Raw genomic sequence first — 27,587 nt, forward strand, 5'->3', positions numbered from 1 at the left:
TAAGATTCCTCCTCCCCTCCCATAATTTACCTAATATCATTGTTTATGACAAAAGCAGACCACATTTCTTCTTATTTCTCTTTATGTCCTCTCTTATTCTACAAGGCATAATCATTTTGTTGTATGCCCATTATGACAGATGTGTCAGTGACACTCACCGATAAATGCCAACTACATGTAGGCATTAGCCACTTCTGACCATGCCTGTTTGTTACATTTTGGCATTTATTCTTTCTGCACCCCATAATTGTGTGTTTAATTATTTTGTTTTCACAAACACAACACAGATCACTTAAACATCCCTCACTTCTCTCCAGAAATCAGTCTTCATTTTTTATATATATGGGTTTTTGGGGTTTTTTTTAATGAGTATTACCTTCTCTAGCTCACTGCCATATTTCTAATTAAGGTATATTTTAGTTGTGTTTTAATAGACAGTTGCCCAAAACACCAGCACGATGCTTAAATTACTGTGGTAGATATCAGCTGCTTTTTCCCCAAGAATGTAATTTGTCCCCTTTGTAAAAAGTATCCCCCAATACTATGCGAGTACTAGTATTCTGCATAGAATAGTGATTTCTCCTATTAAATGTCATGTTTATTTTCAGTCCAGGGTATAGAGATACTATATTTGTCAGGCTAAACTGCTCTGAAATGAGAAGAACAGATGAAAGGAAAATCAATTTCCAGTTCTAAAAACTTCTGATTATTGCATCATGGGCAGAAGAAATACCCTCCCAAAGCAAGGGAGCATCTGAAGTACTTATTGCATGATAGTCCTCTCATGGCTATTTTTTAGTTTGTTGGGTACACAAGGAGAGTTAATGTAGACTTTGCCTTCTCTCATGGACCTCTGCAAGTGGTGTGGTTTGGCTGATGAATTTGTAACTTGTTAGGAGTACCCAGTCAGAAGAAATACATAATATATGGAACTTGTTTGCAAGGTTTGTATGGATATTTCAATTTATATTTCATATGTTCCAAAGATGATTGAAACGGGATGCTTTGAAGATATCAATGCATATGAAACTGATGGTACTGTGTCACCAGACAGAGAGAGGTCTCCTAAACCAAAAAGAGGCTTCTTTCACAGACTTTTTAGTGGAGAGGTAAGGGTATTTCTTTTCTTTCTTAAGGAAATTACCAGTAAGACCTTAACATCCATTCAATTTTTTTATATTATTTTGCGATAGTAAAAATAATAGTTTTATTTTTGCGATAATTGCGATAGTAAAAGCAAGTTGTTTGCTGAATACCGAAACTAATGAAATCTGGTTTGTTATGGCTTTGTCTCTGCACTGCATTTCAGAAACTGTGGCAATCCCCATAACTCCAGGAGTTTTTTCTCCTTGAGCATTCTGTGTTCCTCTAGTGTCTCCTAGCTGTTACCTGGGGAAAAGGTAGTGTGTGCTGTTAACAGCTGTGCTATAGATCTTTCTTTCCTAAAGATATAAAGATATTAATTTGGATCTTGCTCCTTATGTATTTTGCCCCTTTTTTTTATAAAAATTTCTGGGGAGATGACTTTGGAGATAATTGAGGCCCTCTCTCTAAAAACTTAAATAAAATTGATTAATGAACTCACAAGTCAGTGGGGTGGAGTAATGCAACTCCTAGGACTTGCTCCTTTAAGAAGCTGGGCTCCCAATGTATCATTCTAGTGCTTTAAGCAAATAAGTAAAAATATCCCTTAAATGAATTGACTGTGGAGAAGTGTTGTGAAACAAATCTTAAAATATCTTAGGTAGTTTAATGCCTTTACCAAAACAACAACATAATATATTTTTACATAGCTGATAATGCGCAGCCCTTTCTTACACACAGAACTTAAACCTCTAAATGTTTATTACAGAGTGGATGAATTGAGTATTTACCACCTAAAAGACATGTGGCATATTGTGCTTGATTATAGGTGATGTAGAAGTAGGCTATTTGTAAAGGGTTTTGGTTGAAGATAGTATACACAATTCTGCTTGCTCAGTATACCTGCACTTAGAGTAGAATTATCTTGAAGAAGCATAAGTGTATTCCAAAAGAGAATGCTTCTGTAGAAAATACTTTTGCTTTCAAGCAGAAATGGACTTTTCAAATTGGTAGGAGCATATCATTAAGTAGCCACAACAGGGCCATCTATTAAAATTGCATGATGATGTTTTTTGTCATCAGCTGGTAATTCACCTCTCTAAAATGGTACAATGCTAATGGAATCTATAATTGTACTGTCATTTTTAGTTCACCTTTTCAAATTCACTTTTCCCCCACTTACAGTAATGGAATAGAAGGAATGGTTAAGTGTACTAATAATCTCACGTAGCTAAAGCTTGTGTCTTACTGTAGTCTTTTCCAGCTGAATCAGCAGGGTTCCCTCTGTCCCAAGGTATGGTTCTATGTATTGAGAAAGAGTTCTAAAAAAATTAATAGGGCTTGAGAGCCTTCAGTTAGTTTCGAAGTAATGACTGCAGTTAATTGTTCTGTGAAGTTAAAAGAAGGGAAGAATTTAAGGTTAAATCAAACTTTAATGACTTGAGATTTGGGGTCAGGTTGTGGTTTCCTTTGATATTCCCAAAGCATTTAGTTAGTATGGAGTAAAATGTTCTGGAAAAAGAGCCAGCCACCCACCTCTGCCCAGCCTTTCTGTGCCCCAAAAAACCCACACAAACCAACAATAGCATCAGTTCTGCAGCTGAATTGTCTCTTTGTCTTCTGTTGCAGGTCTGCTTTAAATCTGATTGCAGTGATGATGAGCAGGAATCCTCCAGACTTTAAATCATTTTACACTCATCGAAAGGGATGAGCAAACTTTAAATGTTTTATATCTCTGTAGCAAAGTGTATTATATATATTTTTTATCTGAGTTCGAGGATTTTTGTACATTTGTACTTCATTTGTTTTAAGATGTATATTTTCACTAAAGCTTAATTGTACAAAACGCAATGAGTGCCATTTGAGTGAGTGTGTTTCTGTACGTATTTGATTTCTCTTGATTTTTCTTTTTTCTAGTGGAAAGAATCTAGAAATACTAAAAGGATTTTAAAGGACAGAGATAGTATCTATGGCATCAATGTAACCTGACTTTGTATGTTCCTGGTAAAATTATTCTTGTTTGTTAGGATCTTTATTAGCAATTTTCTTAACAGTAAAATTGCTGTACTGGTAAATTTCCTAATTCCAGTATTATCTGGCAGCATGGCAGTGCTATTACCTAATGTATCTCTCAAGCAACTGCTAAGGAAAAAAAGGAATTCAGTGCACTGTGGCCAGCTATTATGAATTGCTCTTTACTATCTGGCTCTGTAGAATGTCTTTCTGTATTTCTATATATAGAGAATTCTGAACATTTAGCTTAATCCTGTAACAAACTGTATTACCCCATTCTTCTCTTTTCTACCCATCTTACACATCCTCTCCATACAGTCTCTTGGCATAGACCATGCAAATAGACCTATGCCAAAATTTTATAACTATATTTTGAATACTTTTTTGTCTTTACTAAAAGGATTTTGTTTTACCTGTGAGGACACATTTTTATGTTTTTCTGTAAATGAAATTGTTTACAACTTCATGTAGGATGTTACCGTTTTATAATGGGTTAAAAACCAAAGCATGGGCTCTTCTTGCTAACCTCCTCTCTGCTTATTATGTTGTAATACACAATGTTGTAGGGTTGACAGCAATCACTGCCACTGAGGGAAGGACAAGGTAGCATTAAGTATCAGATTTAATTATCTGAATATTCTTCCCTTATAACCTTTAAAAACTCAAAACATTAAAACCTGCCTTTAAAGATTGCTTAACACAGATGTGGAGCTGTATTGAAGTTTTAGTTATGATTACCTGATGTTCATTAGTAAAACAGTTTCCAGCTGCTTGAAAGCTTGTCAGACTTCCATTCTTCTGGACTCAAAGTATTCAAGAGTTTCTTTTTATTTTGTAAAGTTTCCAGTAAGAATATTAATCTGCATATGAGAATGAATTTAGGGAACACATTTTATTAAGAGCCTCTTCTGTTTTCAAAATTTGAGTTAAGGACTTGAAATCTAATAGAATGCTCTTGGAGTTGGAGACATGACTTTTGTTACATATTTTGGTCTGTATTCTGAAGATTTGTCTCCACTGAGCATGCATATTTTTTTCCTCTCAGATATCTAGGGCGCCAACCAGACCACGTATGTATTATACACACAGAGCAACTGAATATCCCTCTACCTCAAATAGCTTTCAACTTGTGATCCATAGATCTGCTGGAAGAAACTTAAGCTGCTTCTGAGAAACATACAAGATACATTTGATACTCAAGCCTATTGTCAGGTTTTAATTTACAGTACTTTGTCTTTAATGACATGTTTTCATGGGTTAGAATTTTTAAAAAGTTGGAAAACCAGTGTGTTACAGAATTCTACTGGGGTGAGCTGGTGTCTATCTGAAATTGTTCCTCTTGGCTACTATGTCACAGAAATGAGGAATGAGGCTCTTTTCCTGTGTGCATTTTTCCCTATGTCTAAAACAGCACAGAGGGCAGCAAAATGACTGTCATAGAAGGTACAAAGGGAGAAATTGGCAGAGAGCGAGCTTGAATGAATTACTGGAAGACAGTCTGATGCAATAGTGAAGGGATGGCAGGCTTGACAGAACGAAATATCTGAAGTAAGGGTGTTGGCTGGAACCATTATGTATGAGAGACAATGAGCTAGCATAGTCTGACCTGACCCTCTTTATTATGTACCGCAATAACAGAAGGACTCTATAAAGATGGGAATAGAAAAAAAGGGAAGTAACAAAATATTTTATAAATACCTAGCTGGTTGGAGAAATCGTGTTTCTCTGATTAAGGGGTTTAATTTTAAAGATATTAGGTTTGCTCTTCTGAGGCAAAGGTGACTGTATTAACACTAGACATACGGGGTGACAGTCTGGATTTAATGCCTGCTTAGAGCAATTTAAAATGTGGGCAAGAATACTATGGACACAAGTTGAGTGATTTTTATGAAGCAAATACAAGATTTGGCTTTAACACACAAGAAACCATCTGAAAGTCTATTTATAATGTATTTCAAATTTTCATTCCATATTGGAGGGGGAGGGATCTTAACTTAAAAATAATAAATCAACTCCTCTATTTTGGAGTGCTGAGACTTAACACTTATTCTCCAGGGATCTGTGAATAAAAAAGGCTAGATGAAAAGCAAAAGGAAGTTGTTCCTAAGAAGTGGTTATTTATATGTTCACTTCTTTGGACAAGGAACTCCAACCATGCAAAACAAGTGGAGGATTTGTTCATTTTTATAAAACTTAGTTTAATTTCACAAGTTTTTTCTTATGTTCTGAATAATACTACTGAATTGTTTTTGAGTAACTACATGTTTGCAGGATTAGGACCTAAATTCTGTTGCTTTGAGGTTTTTTTGTTTGGTTGGTTGTGGGTTTTTCCCCAGTAGGCTCAAGATGGCACTTTTCTACTATAAACTTGCCCCTTTTGGCTAGAAATATAACCACATAATAATAACTATATATTATCTAATGTGAATCCCCTAATGAACTAGAAAAGACAAGAAACTAGAAGGATCAGCATAATTTTCCTTATATGGTGCATGGGGATTAAGATGTTATGCTGTTTAATCTAAAGTGACTAACATTGGTTAAATGTCCTTACTGGAGTATTAGTAGCTTGGAAATGCATTTTGGAAGTGGGGAAAGGGTAAAAAGAGGGGAGAACACATGAAAGCAAAATATTGTGGTGTGATTAATATGAATGTTGCTTTTGGTTTTTGTAGGACACAACTGAAACAAAGAAGGGGGGGAGGGCAGCAGGTTGTGTTTACTGATAATGTAGCCTTTTATTTCCATGAAAGTGTTTTTTTTAAAAAAAAAAAAAAAGCCAAGGTAAAATCTTGTCATTCAGTAGGACTTCATTATTCCTCCATGAATTCAGATTCTAGATCCATGTATTAGAAGGCTTTAACAGTGAGACAATCCAATAGCCTGACTGCTTTGTTCTACTGGTGCGAGATATGGAAAGATCTGTGGAATTCCATGGAGTTACTTGCATGAGATCAATCCTCCTTATCTGTGGCTTGTTTCTCCAAGCATTTGTGTATGTAAGTCTTAATGTCTGCTTGTGCGTACCTCATGAATCTATACATATTCAGCTCAAAATTCAGAAACTGTGAAAAAATATACCAGTATCTTATTGGTTTACTTAGTGCTTTTGAATGTTGTGACCAACAGAATTGAATCTTCATGCCTCAGGGTTGTTGTCTTTTTATAAAAAAAATTGTCAGCTTTTTTATTTTTCCAGAGGTGTAGTGTTCATAGCAGAGATGGCATTATGTTTCTGGATTATAACAACAACAAAACAGTCTCAGTTGAAAAAATGAGCACTTAATTGTTGTATAATAATAAAAAGGAGAAAAAAATGTGGTATTTCCGTAACAAAGACAGTGCTATTGACAAATCTTAGTCTTTAATAGAAGATGTTGTATGTCTCTTTCTTTTCTTTTTAAAAAAATCATTCTTAAAACAATAGATCTGAAGGTTTTTGGTTATGGAAGAGTATTCTCTCCATTTCAGAATAAAATTATGTCTAATTTGAGAAATCAATGATAGAAGCTATTAAAAACAACTAAAGATCCATTTTTAGAATGCACTTCAATTATTTGTCAAACGATACTGATGTAAGAAATTTCTCACTGCCATTTGTACAAATGGAGAATATTTGTTTACAAGTTACTAAAGTAAGTCAACAGAAGTGATATTATTTTACTTTGGTTTACACTTCAGTATTAAACTAAACATTGGAATTGTCTACTTTAGTATAGATTTTTTAAAAATGCTACTCTTTGGGAAGTACTCAAAAAATTTGAATTAAATTAATGGAAAGCATCTTTAAGCTAAATTTATGTTTATTTTGATTTGAATTACCTGCCTGGTTCATTTCAATGATGATGATGTGTCTTCTGCTGAATGTACAATTCTTTTTTATTTTATAATTGTTCTTATAGTGTAACTTAAGTTGTGCATGAGATGTAGGTAACTTTTCTCATGTTCCACATGTGTCCAAAACACCAGAATTCTTTCCAAGTATAGCAAAGCTGACTGTTAAATGTGATGTGTTAGTTCCGGTATCTCCAAACCACTGAACTGTTCTTATATGAGCTGTTTTCCTGGATGTTCTAGCATTGTTATTCCTGAAATAAAAGCTAAACACTGCCTTATATCTCAACCACATGTATTACTGTCCAATGTGATTTATTTACCATGTCTGTCATGGTAGCCAGGATAGCTAAAAGAAAAATTGCAATTTGAAAACAAATTTGCAGTTTGTTGAAGCAGAAAACGTGTTACATGCTGTCTGTTCTTTACCAATGTAAGATTGTCAGATCCAGGAAAAAGTGCCCCAGCTCTGTTCTGTTCACTCATTTGATACCTTATCTTATGGTCTGAATCTTGATTTCTACATAAATTTCTGTGTGAAGAGACAGAATTATAGGGATGGGCTGTTTTTCAGTAACATATTTACTATAAACTCTATGAATGTGAATGTAAGATTGGTCAGGAGTAGCTGTAGGTCTACTTGTCATCAGCCTTATAATGCATATTAAATTTTATACTATCACCAGAGGAAACTAACGAGACTTAACTCTCCTTGAGAGAATTCATATCTTGTCATCAGTTGGATTTGGGGGGGGGGGGTTTATATCTAATACTTTTCAACAGTGGACTGCTTGTATTTTCAACATTTTGCCCTGTTTTAGCAAAGGCTTTCACTGTAATTTTATGACGAGTTGAAGGGCTAAGCATTCAATTACTGTACAAAACAGCTTCAAATTAAGTGACTTTAACAATGATATAACTGTGCTATGGCATATTGCAGATTATTTGTGCATATGCTGAACTATGCGGGTCAGCAGTTTCATGAGGTCTATTGGATTATTTGAGTAGTGCCAATTACTTATTGAATTGTTCATGAAAATGCAGAAATGTGAGCCTCTAAGTGTGACTTCAGGCCACAGTGAAAAATATTCTTTATGTGCTTGTCCAACCTGTTCTTAAAAACATTAAATCAAGAGGTAACCTCTGCCTAGGTAGCCTGTGTTGAGGAAACTTTTCCACATTCATGATCTTAATGTCTGTCTTACAGACAAGGTAAAAAAGCATGTTTCTTGTTTTTTTTTCTCCTGGAGTTTGAGATTAATGCATCATCATCCACTAAATTACACATAACCTTTTAGGTATTCACTGTTACTCCTTGAGATTGCAATATTATCTTTCTTTGTGGTAACGGTGGCTTTACAAAAATGCCTGTTCTCTAGCCCTTCCTGCTTGTTCTTGCCCCTTGCCAGTTTTATTTTTGCCAGTGCAGCTGTTTGTGGGGCTGCCATTTGAACAGATTCAGTGACATCATACATGCAAAACCATAGATCAGTAAATTTAAATTGGGAGAACCTACTGATAAGGTACTTGCTAAAGAAAAACCTGGTACCCCTGAGTTCTCTTTCAGTTACCCCAACTCATGGCTAATGAGCCCTCTGGCTTGCACTTCCAATACAATTCTGAAAGACAAGAACAAAGAGCAGTGTGGTTGTGGGCAGCACTGCCTTGGCATTCCTGCCGGTGAGTCAGCAACCCTTAGGCTACTGGCACACACTTTGATCTAAAGCTTCAAAACAGGTTTGCAAAGACTGTCTTGGTTGGTGGCTTGTTTAATCTTTGATAAGAGCTTATGCTCTTTTTAATGTGCTTAATTTATTTCAAAGTGTGGAGTGGCACATGCAGTTAGTTATCACATAGTGTATGCAGCATTCCAGCTACGCTGTCATCTTTTTTTCATGTATCATTTGCTAAATAAAAAATTCATGATCATCCCTCTGTTCCAGAGAAAACGCTCTGCAAGCTTTATTGTAAAGGAAGGAGGAAAAATATTCTTACCTTGAAAGCTCACATTTTCTTACACGTTTATAGTGAAATAGGGGGGTTGCTCTAAATTGAATTTCTTTCAGTACTGTAGATAGGGTTACTTTCAGAGGAATGTTTCAGATGGTTCGTATTTTATTAACATGCTATTACAGTTAACTAGCAGAGCAGTTTTACTCAATATTTGGCAAAAATTTGATCAGTAGCGCGGTTCTGTCATGACTTACGTTGGCTTGAATATCCAAAGACGTCAGCCTGGCTTTTGTCCATCCCTGCTAGCAATAACCAAGTTGTTTATTAAGTCATTACTGGAATTTATTTTCTTAAAAGTTATGAGAGCTGTTTTCCTTTTCCATTGCTGGAAGCAATTTCATGTGTTTGAGATACAAGTTGATGTGCCAGTTCTTATCAACTGTCACTTAAAATGTGTATCAGCAACTGGATATATTAAAATCAGTGGTTGTAATTGGAAAGTTCACAACACTTGATTTTTATTTTTTTTTTTTAAGTGCTCAGTAATAGCATCAATGATTTAAATAGTGTATGCTGTCTGTCGTGTATGCCGTGTGTTTGATATGTGCTTTAAGAGTGCAAAAAGTATCCTCTGATGAGACAAGCCCGAAGCACCAGAGGAGCGCGGAAAAGCTGGCGGGTACCTTGCCAAGTTTTAAGTGTTTTTTGTTCCTGTGTTTCCTCTTCCCTCCCTGCAGCCTGAACTGGAACCGAAAGGCAGGCAGCGCCTCTGGCCAGCCCCTGTGAACTCAGCGGAGTTGCTGTCAGGGTGTGGGGGGGAGCTCACGGGGTTACCTGTTGAAGCACCGGCAGAGGGGCGTGTGCTCTCGCCTCGTCGGGGGTGGGGGGCGGTTGCGATGAGAACACGATCCCCCCTAGGCGTGTTCCGGCTCTTCCCAGGCCGGCGCTGAGCGCACCGGAGCGGCAACGGGACCTGCCGCATCTGCTGCCGTCTCGCTCCCGGGGACCGGGGAGCGCTGGCACAGCCCCGGCCAGGTACGGAGCGGAGGGTGAGAGTGCGGCTTCCCCTCCGAGGGCCGTTTTACGGGCCGTGCCGCGCTCCGTGCGGTGACAAACCCCGCACCGACACCGACATCGACACCGCGCGCGGGGCTTGCTGCCCCCGCCCCGGCAGGGGGCGCTGCGGTGCTGCCGGCGGGCTCTAGGACCCAGCGCCCTTGGTCCTGCTCACGCCCTGGCGTCTGCCCGATCCGCATTCGGGAAGGGGTGGAGCTCTATTTCTGATTGGGCAGAGAGCTTGTCGCTCTCCATGTGCCCCGCCCCCTGGCTAGGCCGCGTGCCTCTGTGTGTATGTACGTCAGGCCGCGCGTGACACCATGTCCAGGGCCTTCGCTCTGCGCATGCGCGTCCGGCGTGGCTGTGCCCGGGGCCCGGACCTTGCCCGAGGGGGCGGGGCAGCGCGGGAAGGGGGCGGGGGCGGGGCCGCGGCGTGGGGACTGACGGGACGGATTAAAGATGGCGGCGGGGCGGCTGGGGAGCGCTCGCGGCCCCCTGCGGCGTCTCCCTCATTCATTGCGGCAGTGACGGGCCGCGCGGCGTGAGCTGGCGGCGGCGCCTCGGCCGGCCTGAGCGCGTCCGGCGAGCGGGAGAGAGCGGCCCCGAGAGGGAGTGGCGGGGAGGAGGAGAAGAAGAATCGGGCCCGCGAGGAGGAAGGCGGACGCCGGCGGGCGCCTGTGAGAGGGCGGGGAGGAGCGGCGGGTCGGTGCCGCCGGCGCGGGCGGAGCGGACATGGCCACCATGGAGAAGCTGATGAAGGCCTTCGAGTCGTTGCGCTCCTTCCAGCAGCAGCAGGGTCCGGCTGCCATCCCCGAGGAGCCGCTCCAGAGACCGTGAGTGACCCGCACCCGGGGACAGGGAGGGCTCCCGAAGCGCTTCGGCGACATCCCCTGCCCCAGGGGGAGGCCGCCCCGCCAAGCCGCCGCCGCTCGGGAACTGTTGACAGCCTGAGAGGCAGCTGGCAGCCCCTGGAGGAATTAGTCCTGCGGTGCTGCCCTGTCCTTGGCAGGGGGCTGTGTCTGTGAACGTGTCTGGGAGTATTGCCTGCTGTCTATTTAAGTTTAAGTTAGGATTAACTTTTTGGGCAAGGACGTTTGAAAATGCAGAAGTATGGTAATGAACGGGATATACAAGAATGCTCTGTGGGTTTCATGGGCTGGTTCTGGGAAGGAAAACCTGCTTTTCAGCTAATTCGTTGCTGGAGAAGAGGCAAAAATCCCTAAACATAGCTTAACATACTAAGCCTGATAAAGTCCGAGCTCAGATGCATCTGGCGGGAGTTGATGTGGATGTCTGTTTATGACAAACATCACATAAAATCTTGTGCTGTGACCTGCTCTGTGGACAACTAAGAGGAATTCGTTTAAATATTACTGATACCTTTTACTTTCTTAAACAGGGATAAATGCATTACAGCCATGCAATATTCAGGTTTCCCATCGAGAGGCACTACTGGAGGACAAGGGCAAGGAGCTGTTCGGTACCACAGTGCTGCCCTTTGCATTTGCATCCTCTAAAAATAACTTTTATTGACTAGATGAAAAGACACTTACGATTTTTATGGGATAAATACATGAGTCACACTATTGCTTTTTCTCCAGCTATGGGGGAGACAGGAGAGAAGCATAAGGATCGAGGAGCAGGTAACTTCTAAATTGACAGTTTCATAGTATTTTGGCAGAGGATGCTAAGCAGTGGAGCAGGGCTCTTGGCCACCTGCTCCCACAGTACATTCTGATATGGATGCTAAATTGTCATGGTTGATACTGTTTGGAGAGCATCCCAGTCTCAATGCATTTTCACATGTTTGGGGCATAATAGTTGAAGAAACTCATCATCTTCATGAGAATTTTTTTTTTTTTTAGGTGCCTCACCTAGTCTGCAGAGATTAACTGCTCTGTTATGTGTATTTTTTGTGCTAGTACTTTGTGTGACATGGAGGATAGATGGCTATCTATTTCTAGCTTTTCCTATATGTAGCTGAAAAAAGTCCATCTGGAAAATTACTGATGAGGTAGATCATGGCATTTCAAGAGGCACTCCTGAAAATTATTTGTGATACTTGCTGAGGGATGGTATACTTGGTTTTGGAGTCTGAAATTAGGCATACCCTACTCAAAACATTAAAAAAAAATAGTGTTGTAGTCGTCCTTGTTGACTGTGCTTTATATTTAAAAATAGGCTGTTATGTTTTCAGAGAGCTGATGGTATTGCATGCCCCCAGGAGCTATACAGATTCAGTAACAGCACAGCCTCATAAGAGCCTATGAAAGGGTATTGTGGCAGTCTTTGCCAAAGTTTCCCAAACTTTAGTGAAATACAAGGGTGACATCTTGAATGTAATTCACAACACTGTCTGTGTTGGTTTTTTTTTTTTCTTGTATGTAATGGACTGGGAAAGAAATTTGCCTCTGTGTTTTCCTTGTGGTTGTGGAGAGGTGTTCATCTTCATTGTGGTTCTGTACAAATAGTGCTTAAATATTTGTAGTTCTGTGCGGTAACTTCTTATTGTTCTGTTTACTATAACAAAAGGATGCAAGCTTACCTGTCAGTAGTGAAAGACTAAATCAATTAATGAATATCATAGCATAAATGCTACTGGTTCGCTCCTCAGTTGTTTCATTAGATATCTATTTCACATTGTCCATTAGATCTAAGTTGTACTGTTGCCTGAATTAGAGATGTGAGAAGCTGTCCTTCCTCAAGTTATAGGGTAATCTCATTATTACAGGTGGTATTAGATATTTTTTGTTGGATCTTTTTTGCTGCAGTAAAACTAACCACCCACCTCTACTTTTTTTTTTCTCCCAAAATAAATTGCCATAACTTACAACAACACAATGTTATCTCTACATGATTGACAAAAATAATTTTAAAATATATACATTTCTGTTGGACTAAGCAAAAATAGCCTTTTAAATATTTTTGGTAGAAACTGTGTATTCTAGATCTGGTTAGTGAATGAGTCTTACTGTGTGTCTTCTGCTGTAAAATGTTTTAAGATCACAGAGGTTGGGGTAGAGAAGACTGTTTGCACAACACGTGTTGAACTTTTTCTTCACTTTATTGTAAGACATTGACTTCTGAACTCTTGATAAAACTGTTATCCTGGCTTTATGTTTGCTATTAAAATATTAATTGAATTTAAGCTTTTACCAAGAAGGTAAGAGCATTTTTTATTTTGAGATATTTTAATCAGCATTGATTTTGTGTTGTGCTTTTGTTAGGCATTACAGTTAGACATCAGTTTCTGGCCCCCCTCTCTTACCTCTTGCTGTTGTTGTTTTGCTTCTATGTAAACTTAGTTTGAGCTCTCTGTCATCATATAGTTTCTATGCACTTCTGCTGAGGCACCTTATTTTCTTCCATATCTATTTCTAGGGTTTTTTCAGACCCTTAAATTTGGTTGGAGTTGGGTGTTCTGTTATAATTATAAAATTTGATTAGTATGATATAAAAATTCAGAATTTACTCAGTGAAACTAAAAAGCAGATGGGTTGTTGTACAACTTTCTATATTTTATGTTGTATTCATTTTTACTTATCAGTGAGATGAGAGAATGACTTGCTGATGTTTCTTCTGGAAAAGTATTTAGCTTTGATTAGTCCAAAGGTGGATTCTTTACCATTTCTCCTGTCAACTTGTTCTAATAGTTAATTATTGTAATTCTTTTTAATTGTGCCCTATTATTTATTTTTTTTTTTTTACATTTCATTCCAACAGTTACCTTTACAGCAAAAGGTACTGCAAGAGCCAAAGTGCTCTCCAGAAATATGCATTTTTCTATATTCATGAATTTCTCTGGTTTTTTTAAATGTTTGACTGAAGCTGTGGTTGTTGGTTTTCATCAGTGCTATATGTAGATCTATCATGAATTTTTTTACTTAACTGAAGATCATGTGAACTGCGTGGATCAAACCTATTGCCCTGCTTGTCAGTGGTGGGTCCTAGATGTTTTTTTGGAGTATAGACTTGTTCTAGTTATTTTGTCTGTCATTGTCTGTGTTACTACACATTGTTTGAAGTGTCTGCAATATTTGGACTTAGTTTGTTTCTTGATCCACTTATATTTCTGTTTGTTATTAATAGAATCTTTGAGTTTCCCATTACTTTTCTGAAGATTAATGTCAAGCTGTTTAGCTTGGCCCTTTTTCTTAATGCTGGTTCAGCTTTAGAGTTTCTGCACACTTTTTACATATCCTTAATTTCTAGGTCTATTAAACATTAGTATCAGTGAGCTGCATCTCTTTGTAGCCAGCTCATCAGGACTCAGAGTGCAAAATTATCTGGGCTTGCTCATTTTCTGATACTATTTGTTAGTCTTGGCTAGAGATTGTCTATAGAAGTATGCAGAAGAGTAAACTCCTCTGCATGTGAGATGAAGCTTTCCCGTAGAGAACTGCTACTTCCAGTATCTCCTGCCTTCTGTTATTTGTCAAACTGAAATGACCTTACACTTGGAGCTTGCTACTTCAGCTCTCTTGTAAGAAAGGTGTGATGCTGTTGCCCAACTGGGTGCACATATCAGCAGTTTGCTTGAGGACTTCATAATACTTCTGAATAGAGCTGGTTTGGGGTTTTTTATAAAAAATCATGTGTTTGGTCTCTAGATATTGTTCTGTTATCCTTCTTCCTCTGTAAGCACAGAAAATGTGTGCATGCAAATGATATACATTAAGTGTTTGTCTTCCACCTTTTCTTTCATGTCTTTAATGGCTGATTTTTTGGAAGTTGAATAACCAAATGGTAGATGAAACGTTCAGTACAGCAAACTTGGTTGAATGTCTGTTCTTTTTTCCGTTTGGATAGTAAGTAACTGATAGTTAGTCTTCACCTCTAGTTTCTGTTATTTCAGTTTAAATGGTAACTCGTTACCCATATGCATTCCTTCTAAGTTTTCACATTAAATTTTCTCTAGTCAGACATTATTAAAGTTACTTATTTCAGTGAGGTGGTAGATTCAGTGTTAGGTGAGCTCTCTGTTTACAGAAATCTGCTGAAGAAATGAATCTGTACTAGTCTAAGTAGTATTGAATGCTACTGCCTGCCTTACTCAGGGATATATTATGTGTAGAGGATAAAGAACTTTATTCTGAAAGCAGCCTCAACAATACTTTGAATGCGTTTTGTATCTGAAATAGTGAGTTTATGAGCAAGTTCAGATGTGCCTGTCTGCTCTTGAGTTGAATGTGTGCCGAAAATGGTGCTCGTAAGACACAGGGGCAATGCTAGATAAAATTATCATAAAAGTTGAAATGATTGATTCAGTTTCTTAGGTGCCTGTTCACATCAGCGGTACTTAAGTTGCAAAATCAATTGGGCATTTTAGGAAGTATTTGCTGTCGTCTTAGAGGTGATCTGAAAGTGCTGTTAAAGACTGTGGTGCTTTTTCAGGACAGAAAGACATAGTGTATCTTAAATTCACACTTGCTACTTGTATTCTGCCAGCTGCTTAAGATATCCTCTTTGAGGAATGCTGAAGCTTACCTAAACAGAATACTACCAAACTATAATGGAAAAAATAATTTTGTTTAGAACTATTCCTTTAAAATTTTAAAAAGGGAAAGTATTTCTGGAGAGGATCCTTGAAAGAAAAACTGAAATCTTGGGAGCAAACACATTTCAATTCCCACTTCCAACTTGAGGGAAGAAAAAGGACAGGGGTACTTGCAAAGAATTACTTTTTAAAAGAAACACTATTGTTTGAGTTAAAGTGCTCTAATATTACAGCGTAATTCTTCAAAGTTGTTGTCTAACAAAGTATTTTGAGTTAGCTTAATTTAATGTGCGTATTAGCTACTTGCTGTTGGTCCTTAATGTTGTGTTAACTATGTTAATGCAACTCAAGGCTGTTCATGTTGTTTTCCAACTTCTAGTTCAGAAACACAGTTTTGCTACTTTATGGTTTTGCTGGTTTTTGTTAAGACAGAAAATTAAATGCTAAAAATACAGATGGTCAGTTTTCACTTGGAAAACAAAAGGGAAGATTCTTTATGGATGTGAGTGAAAGAGCAGGTACCTCCTTCTTGTAAAACAGACCCAGGTACCTTTGGGTGTGCAGCTTAGCTCCAGTATTGCTACTGGTTAATTATTTAAAAGTAACATCTGCTTTTCTGGAAGTGATTTTGTTTCAGTAAAGTTAAAGAGTAGGAGACACTGAATACAGAAAAAAAAAAAAATTTCACCATTGTAGTTATAAATCTCTTACTTTCTCTTTTTCAGTTCATTTGTTGGAGGTGCAGGAGGGAAGAAGCTTCTGTTCTAGACTCAAATGTAAAGGGTTATAGGAGCTTATATCATGTTGAAGTCAATGTTAAACAAATTTTGCAAAGTAAAAGCTTTCCATATTGTAACTTGTAGACATGTATTATTTGATTCTGTGAATTTTATTCTCTTTGTTTTACACTCATTTGCTGCGAGTTGGCTAAGCTTGGCCTTTCCTGGACTATACCGGTGTTACTATAGGGACGTTATTCTTGATAGGCGTAGACTGTTGTCGAGAGCTTTGCTATTTTTATAATTACAAAACCATTTGGAAGAGTGTGGCATATGATAGGATTGCTTCGGCATCCTTTCCAGTTCAGATACAAAATGGTCAATTTAATAGAACTCTTAAGTTTTAAGAACTTGACAGACAAAAAAAGCTTAGGGTGACATTATGTATGAGGAGGTCTTTTAAAAAGTGATGTTTTTAGGTCTGCAAGACTTGTTCTCACGGCTTACTTTCCCCAACCTTTTTCTATCAGTTTTTTATTTCAGCTTTGTCCTAGGTCTGCTCCACTTTTTCCTTCCTTTTCCTTTACTCGTCTTCATTCTTCTTTTTTTTTTTTTTCCCCCCCCAATATTTTCTCAGTGAAAGTTACGGGATTAAGATTATATTCCCTGTTAAATAGTTCATTCTTTTGTTTTTTGTATTCTTCCCTTTGCTTGTGTGTCTGTATTCTCTCAGCAGCAGTTAGTATATGAAGTCCTGGGGCTACAGGTAGTTAGTATACAGCTGTTTATATAATGGCCAGAAGGGTGCATCTTCTTGTATAATCATTAGACACTAGGAAGAATGTTTAAATGGTCACTGCTCACTTTTGAAGTCTTATTTCAAACTTATTATAATTGTGTTGTTCCTTTAGAAAGAAAGAACTTTCAACTACCAAGAAAGATCGAGTGAATCATTGCCTAACAATATGTGAAAATATAGTTGCTCAGTCTTTAAGGTAAGACAATGACTTTAATTTATTGCATTAATATGAATATCTACTTTGAAGTGTATTTTATTTGGAGGCTTCCTGATAATTGTAGATTTTAAATGCTCAACTTCTGTTTGAAATGGCACATTTACATTTTTTTACCAACCCAAAATCTGAGAAGTAATTTTGTTTAAACGTTGGTAGAGTAGGCATTATCCTTTACTTCAGACAGAGAAACTGAGGCACAGAGATCAAGTACTTTGACAGTTTGTGTAGAAAAGAGCAGAGAAACTCCTAATGAAGTTCTTTAATCCACTGAATATATTTTCTTGTGTAACTATGTATAATATATGTGTAGCTGGATTATCAGACCCCCTCAAAAAGAGCATTGGTGTTTGCTTTTCATAGTGCACATTGTAATTTTCTAATATTCATTTATTTAGAAATTCTCCAGAATTTCAGAAACTGCTGGGAATTGCTATGGAACTCTTTCTCCTCTGCAGTGAGGATGCAGAATCTGATGTCCGGATGGTTGCTGATGAATGCCTTAATAAAGTTATAAAAGTAAGAACTTTTATTTACTGTACTACCAGATTATACCTCCTCTTGATGCAGTGTCCTGTATGAATTCACACTGACGTTCTTTTAGTTGCTTTTCTTATTGTTGATAATATCTCATAATGTAGGAGGTTAAGTAAGCTTGTTCATTAAATTCTGTATGTGCTCTTAGGAGAGCTTTTTATACACAGACCAAGATATTTAACTTGTCTTCTGTCATTCATCATTTTAATAGATTCTTTTCTTTAGCCATTCATTAACTTTGTTCTCTTCAAGTTAACCAAAACAAGAACATGGGCTTTTCTAAAATCATCTTGTTGTATGGGAGGAATACACTGTTATTGTTCTGTAAACATGAAGATACTTAACATGAGGAAAGGTAAAAACATTATCAAAAAGCTGGCTGAAAGATGGAGTGGCTTTTCATTCCAAGCTAGTAGTATACTGTAATTCAGGTAGTGTGATTTGCGGAGACTTGGAGGAGGAGCCTTTTAGGCAATAATTAGGATAAATATGGTGTTCTGGAGCTTGTTACCCTACTGTGATCCAGAATGAAGGGCTTGTTAGAGAACAGCAGGTGGGCAAGGTCTGTGAGGTCAGGCAAGGTCTAAATCTTAATTCAAAGTATCTTAAAATGAACCTTTTGAGGAATTGCTGTGATCTGCTACTTCCAGGACAGGTTTACCTTCACTTGTCCTTTTTTCTTTTTTTTTCCTGTTTTCTGAAATTCTTGACCTTTGAGTCAATGCACAATTAATCTAGCTGATCTAGTACCTGCATAGTTAATCTAGTTGACACAAAGTTAAAGTGCTTTAGAAATACGTAAGTAATAATTTTCTTTAGCATGAGAGTTGTGTAGAAGCAAGCAAGTAACCATCCCTATTTTTGTAGGGCTTTCTCTCAGTTAAATTCTATTTGTTTGATGTCTGAATGAATTAAGTTTTGTGTGTTGGGCTTGTGACTGAAAGCTGTATGGAGAAAGCTTACTGATTATGTAGTACATTCCATAATGATAGGGAATGAAGAAGTGCCAGTATCTTTTGCTTTTTTTGTTTTGCCCTGTAGCGCTTGATTCATTCTGATTTGAATGCTTTTCCATGTGCAAAAGTTTAACACTTTATGGAATGCATAGACCATTATGTAATTTAATTGGCTTTAAAAGATGTTCTGAAACAGTTCTAAAGAATGCAGACTTCCTTCTTTCCACCAAACTCTTCTGTAGGCTTGGTATAAAATTGACCGCTCAGCAATCTGTCTAATATTGTTGCTTTCTGGCATGTTTCAAGGTAACTTGGAAAAACTTTGATTTGTTTTCAAATATTTGTGTGTTTTTTTTGTTTTAAACATTGAAGTGGTTTGAAATGATGGAGTCTTTTATCAGTCATTAAGCTTGCCATTAGGTCACAGCTATGACATGGTAGTAGTTGTGATAATTCCAATCACGTGTATGTATTGGATTGTTATCAAAGCAGATCATAGTTCATATTCTGTTTCTATGTTTTATGCTGTGTGGAAGCAACTTGGTCTTCAGGCAGATGTTCCCTTGTGTATAAATGCAGAGACAAAAAGATGTACAGTTTTATTTTGGTTGTGCAAGTAGCAGTAATGTTTGTGATGAGTGGAACAGAGGCATCAAGGCCCTTAAGCTTGCATATTAGTCGATGTTCAGCTTTTTAGTACCTCAGGCATTTTATAGACTAATTCTGTTGCTAGAAAGATCATGGAATGGTTTGGGTTGGAAGGGACCTTAAAGAACATCTAGTTCCAACCCCCTGCCATGGGCAGGGACACCTTCCACTAGGCCAGGTTGCTCAAATTTCCTGCTAAAGAGTCCCTCCCCATCTTTCCTGTAGCTCCCTTTAAGTACTGGAAGGCTGCTGTAAGGTCTACCCAGAGCCTTCTCCAGGCTGAACAAGCCCAACTCTCAGCCTGTCCTCACAGGGAAGATGCTCCAGCCCCTGATCATCTTCGCGGCCTCCTCTGGACCCACTCGAGCAGCTCCGTGTCCTTCTGATGTTGGTGCCCCCAGAGCTGGACACAGCGCTGCAGGTGGGGTCTCACGAGAGTGGAGCAGAGGGGGAGAATCCCCTCCCTCGCCCTGCTGGTGACGCTTCTCTTGATGCAGCCCAGGATACCGTTGGCTTTCTGGGCTGTGAGCGCATATTGCCAGGTCATAGTCAGTTTTCCAGCAACTACTGCTCCTCTATAAAGATACTTTAGATCCTACTCCTATAAAGATATGCTTTGTATTTTCTCTCTTTAAATATAAGAATATAGATGTAAGCCCTACTTGTGTAACTGTGTGTCTGTTTGGAGTTTACACTCATTAGCATATTTAAAATGCTAACATGTCTGTGTAGACAAGGCTGTAAACTGAAACAGCAAAAAAGATTAGATAAACACTCTGTAGGTCATCTTTAAGCATCACTGCACTTAGCTGTCAGAACTTCACAGAGAGTCTGAATGGCTCGAAGTTTAAATAGCTTTGGTGGTACCTTTATTTGGAAGAAAACTACCAGGTTGGGAGTTACCAGGTTTCTGCTGGTAAGATGTTACCAAAGCTGCCTTATTTCTGAAACTGATGAATGATATTGTAGTTATCTGTGTGTTAATGACACTGTTGGGACTGCTCACACAGATTACAGTTGGTTTCAGTAATTGGGATTTATTATTTGTAGTAATTTAGAGTTAACTATGCTTATAATTTTTTTCTGATTGGGATGACTTTTTAGATTTTGGCCTGCTAAAAATTTAGGTGGACACTAATAAAAAAAGTTGTTCCAGTTGGGTGTATTGTAAGGACAACTTACCCTTGAAGCCAAATAGTAGCTTGTGCCTTTTTGTGTTGCTTGATATCCTTATATACAGGGGTAGTGAACTTCCCATAAAAACTAAGTTTTGTGAAATAAGAAAGATTTATCCCTGCCTATGGTCATCTAGGCACCTGCAGTTAATAGTTGGGGTGCTTATGGCAATATGTAGGTACGAGTCAGGTAAGGTTTTTGTGTGGAAAGTAATATCATTAAATTATAATGACTAGTGTAACTGGGAGGAATGGAGTTTTGGGGCATACAATTTTAGACGAGGGGAACCATGCTATGGAGAAGCCGCAGGCACATCACTGACCATGTTTAAGCAGTTGTGGCCTCTATAGCAGCATGTGCCATGTAAGATTTTGTAGTTATCATGAGTAATCCTGTGAAGAAGTGAGCTTCATGGTTAGTGGCCAAGAAGGCAGATAGAAAATTAGGAATTTTTATTTGTCAAGGTATAAAGAATTAAATACTAAATGTTATAGCGGTGTATAAATCCACAATGTAGGCATTTGCACATTGTATGAAGCTCTCATTTAATCTAAGGAAGTGGCAGTGGAAATGTTCATAAGCAGTAGTATGCACTAGGAAAACAAAAAGGAGGAGAAAAGGTAATCGTGTGTATACAAAATATTCTGTAGGAAGAGATTATATGTAGCAGAACTATTTTTATATTTTTTTCTTTGCTATTTTAAAGATAGAGGGAGAACGATTGAGGTAAACAGAAAATTACTACTTCTCAGTGCTTACTTACATTTGATGTACCCTAGTTCTTAGCCAGGCTGCAGGTTCAAACTACAGTGTATGCTCTGTCACAGTATGCTTGATTAGATCCTGGGATGCAATACTTCTGGTGTCCAGAACGAACACCTTGTGGTAATAAATGGATGCAGAAAATAGGCTGATTTATTAAAGAAGGGTTTTTCAAGGATTGTTAAAGGTAATGATATAAATGCAATCTTAATTTGAGGAATAGTAGGTGTCTACTTGACGTTGGGGATGTATAGCAGGGAATGCCTCTCGCTGCTTGCGAATACTATTTTTGTGTTTTAATATTCTATTCATGAGTATCTATTCCTGCCACTTGCCAGAAAGCATGTTAGGTTGGCTCTGCTTGTAGTCTGATCCCATATGGCCTTTTTTAGCTAGAATGGGTAAAGCAGTCAATATTAACTGCAAATAACAGAGTTTATGGAATTTGTCCACAGTTCTGCTTTATGTTTGTGTGAAAGATAAAGGCGTCTCTCTTCAGTATTTAGCACTTTCCTGGTTATACATGAAATATAGAGTCAGTTTAGATAGTTCTGTGCCTTTTTTTGGAAGCTGTTTTATTAAAAGTGTAACACTGTTCTGTAAAGTATCTACCCTCTGATACAGTACATTCTCAATGCATTTTATTGCAGGCTTTGATGGATTCCAATCTTCCTAGGTTACAATTAGAACTGTATAAAGAGATTAAAAAGGTGAGTTTCTTTCTTTCATGTCCTTTTGAATTGTGGTATTTAGTAAAGTGTTTTAGTATATTAGAATGTGGCATTAGTGTAAATAAATAGTGCATGTATTTTAAGATCAAGGTCAAAGCTTCACTTTGGAAGGATTTGTGACTGTTTAATGTATTATTCTACCAAGTTCCTCACTGTTGGCCCTATTGTTTAGCTTTTAACCACTCCTGAAAGCTTATCTGGCAGAAAATGTGTGAGCATTTGGTGTGAACAGCAGTCTGAGTTAACCTTAGTGACTCAGCACCCAAACGAGTAAGACACATTCATGATGTTTGCTCCACTGACTGAGCTGGAAAGAATAACTTTGAGCAAAAGGGTGGTGAAAAGTAGGCGGAGGACTGTGACATTCTTAATTTAACATAACTTCTCGGAGGAATCATTTGATCAAGACAAGAAGTGACCGTGATACAAGTTTTAACTACTTTGTGAATGTGTGATGTGTACTTAGAGCTTCTGTAAGAAGCATAGGTAAAAATACTGAAGCATCTCTCTGCCTCAAAAGTCACAATTTAATTATGTCCATGGGAAGAATTTTAGTAATAGCCTTTTTGAAGTATATGACTACAAAAGAAAAATGCTGCATTCAGGACAGTATTGCTAAAATTGTGTCTCTTACATCTATAAGCATATAGCAAGGCTTATAGAGAGAAAATGTAGGTGTTATTTGTCAGACAATAATGCTATCGCTTTTTGTTATATTTCTGTGGGAATGATGGAAGTCTAGAAAATAAATAACAAAAAGCAATGTGGGTAGCTTTTCTTCTGTCAGATGTGGACTACTTGTAGGCCCTGTATGAATATCTTAATGTATTATTGTACCTTAATGTCATGCGAAATTTTTGAGGGTATAGAAATTGGTGTCTAGCTAATTAATAAAAAATAACCAACATGGGCAAAAATAGCTCTGAAGTTTCTGCCCATTATGACCAGTTGCAGGAGGAAATATTTTGTTGTTCATGACATGTGCTTATTGAATAGTTGCTCTCAGATTCATGGCAGAGGCAAGAGAGAGAGGTAGCAAGTACAACAGAAGCACTCAGTAGACTGGATTTTTTTTTAACATCAGTTGGATTACTTTAGAAGCCATGCCAGAATCTGTTGTTTGGCTCCTGAACCTGAAAAATTCACATTTTGTAATTGAGATGCAAGTTATTTTTACTTGTCATGCTCACAAGACCATGAGCCTTTGATATACTAGCTAAAGAAAATAAATCCGTTTCTAAACACCTAAGCTCTGTCTTCAGAGGGTCTTGATTTGAGAAGCATTTTGGCTAGGTTCGAACTGTATTAGGTACACAGTTTCTTCTAGACATCTGTTGACTTCCATAGTTCTCCATATTTCCAACAATACTAAGGAGCTTTACTATATCCTTTACTGTATCCTAGTTGTAAAGGCATTCTGGCTCAAGTCAGGTGCACAACTGAAGATGTCAGTACAGACAAATAGATACTAAACTTCAGGATGCAAGCCATTACAAAGTGATACAGATCAGTATGTGGATTTTTCTTCTCTGGTGTGCTGAGGAGCTGAACATTATTTATTTTCATATCTCCACTGCTGTCAGTTTTATGCTGCATTTATATTTCTGCAAGTGTTCCAATGATTTTTAGACTCTTCATATCATCAGTGTTTCTTTGTTGGTTGATGCCTTTCTTTGTGGTATTTTAAGCTAATGTCAGCACAGTGGAGATCTCGGACGTTTCCTTGTCTTTCTTGGTGTTCCTTATTCATTTTGAGTCACTTGGAAAATTCTGAATATCAGCCAGAAAAATTAAGGCAGTCATGGAGCTGACTTTGCTTTCTTTTGGCTAAAGGAAATTTTTGATTTCCAGACATCTTATACTTCTATCTGAGTAAAATGGTATAAAACTGATACTACTGTATATTATAGGTATTTTTTATTTTTTGCGTGATGAAATGTAACAATCGTATACTCTGTCTAGAATGGTGCTTCCAGAAGTCTGCGTGCTGCACTCTGGAGATTTGCTGAGCTTGCCCATCTAGTTCGGCCTCAAAAGTGCAGGTAAACACATCCTAGTAATCAACTTTTCATAGAACATTTAATAAAATATAGATGTTAGCAAAATGTTACTGTTTTCAAGTTTTAAACATATCATTGGGAGGTTGGAAGAATTCCTATCACATTATTTTCTCTGAAGTAGCCTTATTTGATTAACTGGTTTTCTTTTAGTGGAGTTTTAGTTTTGTGCTATACATGACTGGGAAAAGGAGGAAAACTTGTGAATACAATTACCTGTGGTTTTTTTAAGCGTATTCTCTTTAGTTCTATCTGTCTGCAAATTGTATTCAGAAGCCTATTGTCTTTTTTTCTACATAGCATGTAGCTAACAAGTACATTTTTTATGATTTAGTAATACCACAGAATTTGAGTATGAATTAACAATGTGTAGATGGATTCAGTTGTTCTGATCTCAACTTATTTTTTCTCCTTTGCTATGCTTAGGCCGTACTTAGTGAACCTTTTGCCCTGTCTAACACGAATAAGTAAGAGACCTGAAGAATCAGTACAAGAGACACTAGCTGCAGCAATACCAAAAATCATGGCAGCTTTTGGCAATTTTGCAAACGACAATGAGATTAAGGTATCTTTGTTTAACTTATTAGTGCTCCCTGTTACATCTTAAAGCACAGTAAGCTATCAGCATCATCAATCAGATGTTACAGAAAGCAGTGTTACAGCTGCATGTCTGAATCAAGACAAAAGTTGCCCTTGCTTGATGTAGGTTGAGTAATGCTTTGAATAACTGAAAATTACATTTCCCGATATCTTAATTCACTTCTGTCTCTTTTCCTTTCTCATAAAAAGTTAAGTAAGGTATCTTTGTTTTTAGGTTTTATTGAAGGCTTTCGTAGCTAATCTTAAATCCAGTTCCCCGACTATCCGTCGAACAGCGGCAGGATCAGCAGTAAGCATCTGTCAACATTCACGAAGAATGCAGTATTTTTATGCCTGGTTATTGAATGTACTTTTAGGTAAGATTCAGGAAAAAAAAAATTGCTTTAGGAATAATATGAATTTTTTTTCCATGTAAGACACTTTTCGTATGTGAGAAGTTTTCAGGCGGAGCAGTGATACTTAGACTACCAGTTACACTGCTAATGCTTTCTCTATTATGTGGTGTTAGATGAAGGTATGACTAAAGCTATTTGTATCTGTGTCTGTGCTGCAGTCTTAATTCAGTAATGTTGAAAGACATAGCCAAAGCTAGGGAAGCAAGTATTCTGTTGGAAAACGAGGATGTCTAGCCATTCTGGAAAAACTTGCTCAGTCTGTGAAGACTAACTTGGTTGTTAGTGCAGCTGGTCAGAGGTGGAGGATGTGACTGCTATTCTCTGAGTCATGAACACATATCCTGTAACTACTGTTGGAAGAAGTATCATGTAGATTCTTTGTTGAAAACTGAACTTGCACCAGAAATGAAGTTCTTTTTTATTTGAAAGCACACAGCTTTGCATCAGGTATTGCTTCCATAGTTCTTCATCTGGGAAGTTTGAATGGTCTTTGAGGTGTTTTGCAACTCATGATGAGATGCTTGTCTGGATTGTAGTGAAAACTTTTGCCTCAGTTTTGTTACTGACGAGGGGTTCTTTACTACGTAGACTATATTGTAAATGGAGAGGTAAGGAAGACCAACAGATTATCAAGCATTATCATGTTAGCCCTGGGTCTTTTAGGAATGGGTGAAAAATTCCGATGCCATGTAGTGACTTTCCTCACTCTATGTGACTTGAAAATGGTGAACTTCTATGCACACATTCTTCTTTCCTGCCTCAAAGGTGACGTTCTGTAACATCCTGGCAATGGTACTGATTTCAGGCAGAGACGCTAATAGGAACTCCGTGAATTGATTCTGGTTTTATTTTTTTTTCTTTTTTTCTTTAATACAAGGTTGTGTTTTCTTACATAATTTATATTTGTTCTTAATCTGTTTTGAGTTTCATTCCCTGATCGGCGGGTAGGTATATGGAACAAGGTTCCAAATACTTTAGGGAGGAAGCAAAAAGTGTAAATGTCATTCGTTGGGATAGTAGCACATGTGTGTGTGAGGGAATTATATTTGGCCTTAATTTAACTGCCATTTAGATAGAGGAGGCAGGTGAGGGGAGCAAGAGAGTATAGATGACTTGGTGAAAACATCAGGTATTATGGAAAAGAAATTTTTTTGTGTTTTTATTGAGTGAAAAGAGGTAGGGAACAGGGAAGGTGAGACAGGGTCCTCTGAGCATTCTTCCACATCGCTTAAGTCATTGTCAGGAATATTAGATAATACTTGTTTTCAAATGCTTCTACATTTAGAAGGCATTCTTAAATTGCTGCTAGGTTTCAGTTTTGTGTTTTTAAATAAGCTATTATATGGACTACATCGAATGTGTAGAAACTATCCACTGTCAGCAAGTGATTTGGTGCCTGCTTTTCTACCCCCAAGGCTTGTTGGTTCCTGTGGAAGATGATCATCCCACTCTTTTAATTCTGGGTGTTTTACTTACACTAAGGTATCTCATACCTTTATTACAACAGCAAGTAAAGGATACCAGCCTGAAAGGCAGTTTTGGCGTAACAAGAAAAGAAACAGAAATTTCACCTTCACCAGAACAACTTATACAGGTAAAATATGAATAACCCTAACCTGAAGAGTACTAATTGGAAGGAAAGGAAATAAATCTTGCATATAGTATGATACAGTACTAGTTTGATGTTGAACATTCTGAGTTCTTTTCTCAAATTCCTGTTCATCCTGGTAAATGGTAGTTGGTCTGGTGACTGGAATTATGGATAAATAAAGACCAGTGTTCCCAAAGGAGCTAAAAAACCTCATAATTATTATAATGTGTTTTGATGTGGTTCCTCCCTCTGTGACAATAAACAGAAACAACAGACTTCTACCAAAAAGACTGTTGAATGGCTACAATTAATTGACACCTTCCCCTTGGAAGTGTGGTGAAGATTAAATATAGCAAATGTCGGTCATTTTTAATTCACCACTGAAATTTAATGTGGTAAATGAAAATAAAATATAGTATGTTCTGTGTTCATAGAAGCTTATTCCAGTACTTTGTTGGGTTTTAGGTTTATGAATTGACTCTGCATTACGCTCAGCATCAGGACCATAATGTTGTGACTGGAGCTTTAGAATTATTACAACAGCTCTTTAGAACACCACCACCTGAACTTCTCCATGTCCTGACTGCCTCGGGGGGCATCGCACAGGTCAGTGTATCCAAAGATGAACCTGCCAGCAGGAACCGCAGTGGAAGCATAGTGGAACTTATAGGTAAGCTATATTTTTTGTAATTCAAGTAAAAGGAGATGAGCATACATCACCAGCTCTATTTCTCAGTGTTAGCCGAAAGTATGAAGGAAAAAATGAGATGTATAAAGTTATGCGTGACTTCCCCCCACCCCCATACAGTAAAAGGTTATTTCCCTCTTTCCTTTAAGTGGGTATGTGTTCCTTGAGTAATGACAAACTCCAGGGTATTTTTTACAGTTTGTGCTGATGGAATTTTTTTGGTTACACAGAAGTTAACTGTGGTGACAGATATTTTTTTTTTTTTCTTTCCCCACAAA

At 37.9% G+C, this 27,587-nt stretch overlaps 2 protein-coding genes across 6 annotated transcripts in view; both read left to right on the forward strand.

Annotated features, from left to right (window-relative positions):
• The window catches only part of GRK4 (G protein-coupled receptor kinase 4), a 43,830-nt gene extending 36,617 nt beyond the window's left edge, over nucleotides 1-7,213 (forward strand). For 3 of the 4 annotated variants that reach the window (XM_074904421.1, XM_074904419.1, XM_074904420.1), the window contains exons 15-16: nucleotides 987-1,109; nucleotides 2,713-7,213. In XM_074904421.1, coding sequence (XP_074760522.1) covers nucleotides 987-1,109; nucleotides 2,713-2,766 — 177 coding nt within the window. In that variant the 3' untranslated portion in view covers nucleotides 2,767-7,213. Of the gene's footprint in view, nucleotides 1-986; nucleotides 1,110-2,712 lie in introns of those variants that run through there. The other variant, XR_012633528.1, reaches the window with a different exon arrangement.
• A 3,184-nt stretch (nucleotides 7,214-10,397) lies between these two features.
• Nucleotides 10,398-27,587, forward strand: part of HTT (huntingtin) — an 88,360-nt gene continuing 71,170 nt past the window's right edge. For both annotated transcript variants that reach the window (XM_074904432.1, XM_074904433.1), the window contains exons 1-9: nucleotides 10,398-10,772; nucleotides 17,067-17,150; nucleotides 17,567-17,687; nucleotides 21,898-21,957; nucleotides 23,941-24,020; nucleotides 24,462-24,600; nucleotides 24,850-24,991; nucleotides 26,446-26,624; nucleotides 27,087-27,291. In XM_074904432.1, the coding sequence (XP_074760533.1) occupies nucleotides 10,672-10,772; nucleotides 17,067-17,150; nucleotides 17,567-17,687; nucleotides 21,898-21,957; nucleotides 23,941-24,020; nucleotides 24,462-24,600; nucleotides 24,850-24,991; nucleotides 26,446-26,624; nucleotides 27,087-27,291 (1,111 nt within the window). In that variant the 5' untranslated portion in view covers nucleotides 10,398-10,671. The remainder of the gene's footprint in view (nucleotides 10,773-17,066; nucleotides 17,151-17,566; nucleotides 17,688-21,897; nucleotides 21,958-23,940; nucleotides 24,021-24,461; nucleotides 24,601-24,849; nucleotides 24,992-26,445; nucleotides 26,625-27,086; nucleotides 27,292-27,587) is intronic.

This window comes from Athene noctua, chromosome 4 (assembly GCF_965140245.1).
Source record: "Athene noctua chromosome 4, bAthNoc1.hap1.1, whole genome shotgun sequence".
NCBI classification, from domain to species: domain Eukaryota; kingdom Metazoa; phylum Chordata; class Aves; order Strigiformes; family Strigidae; genus Athene; species Athene noctua.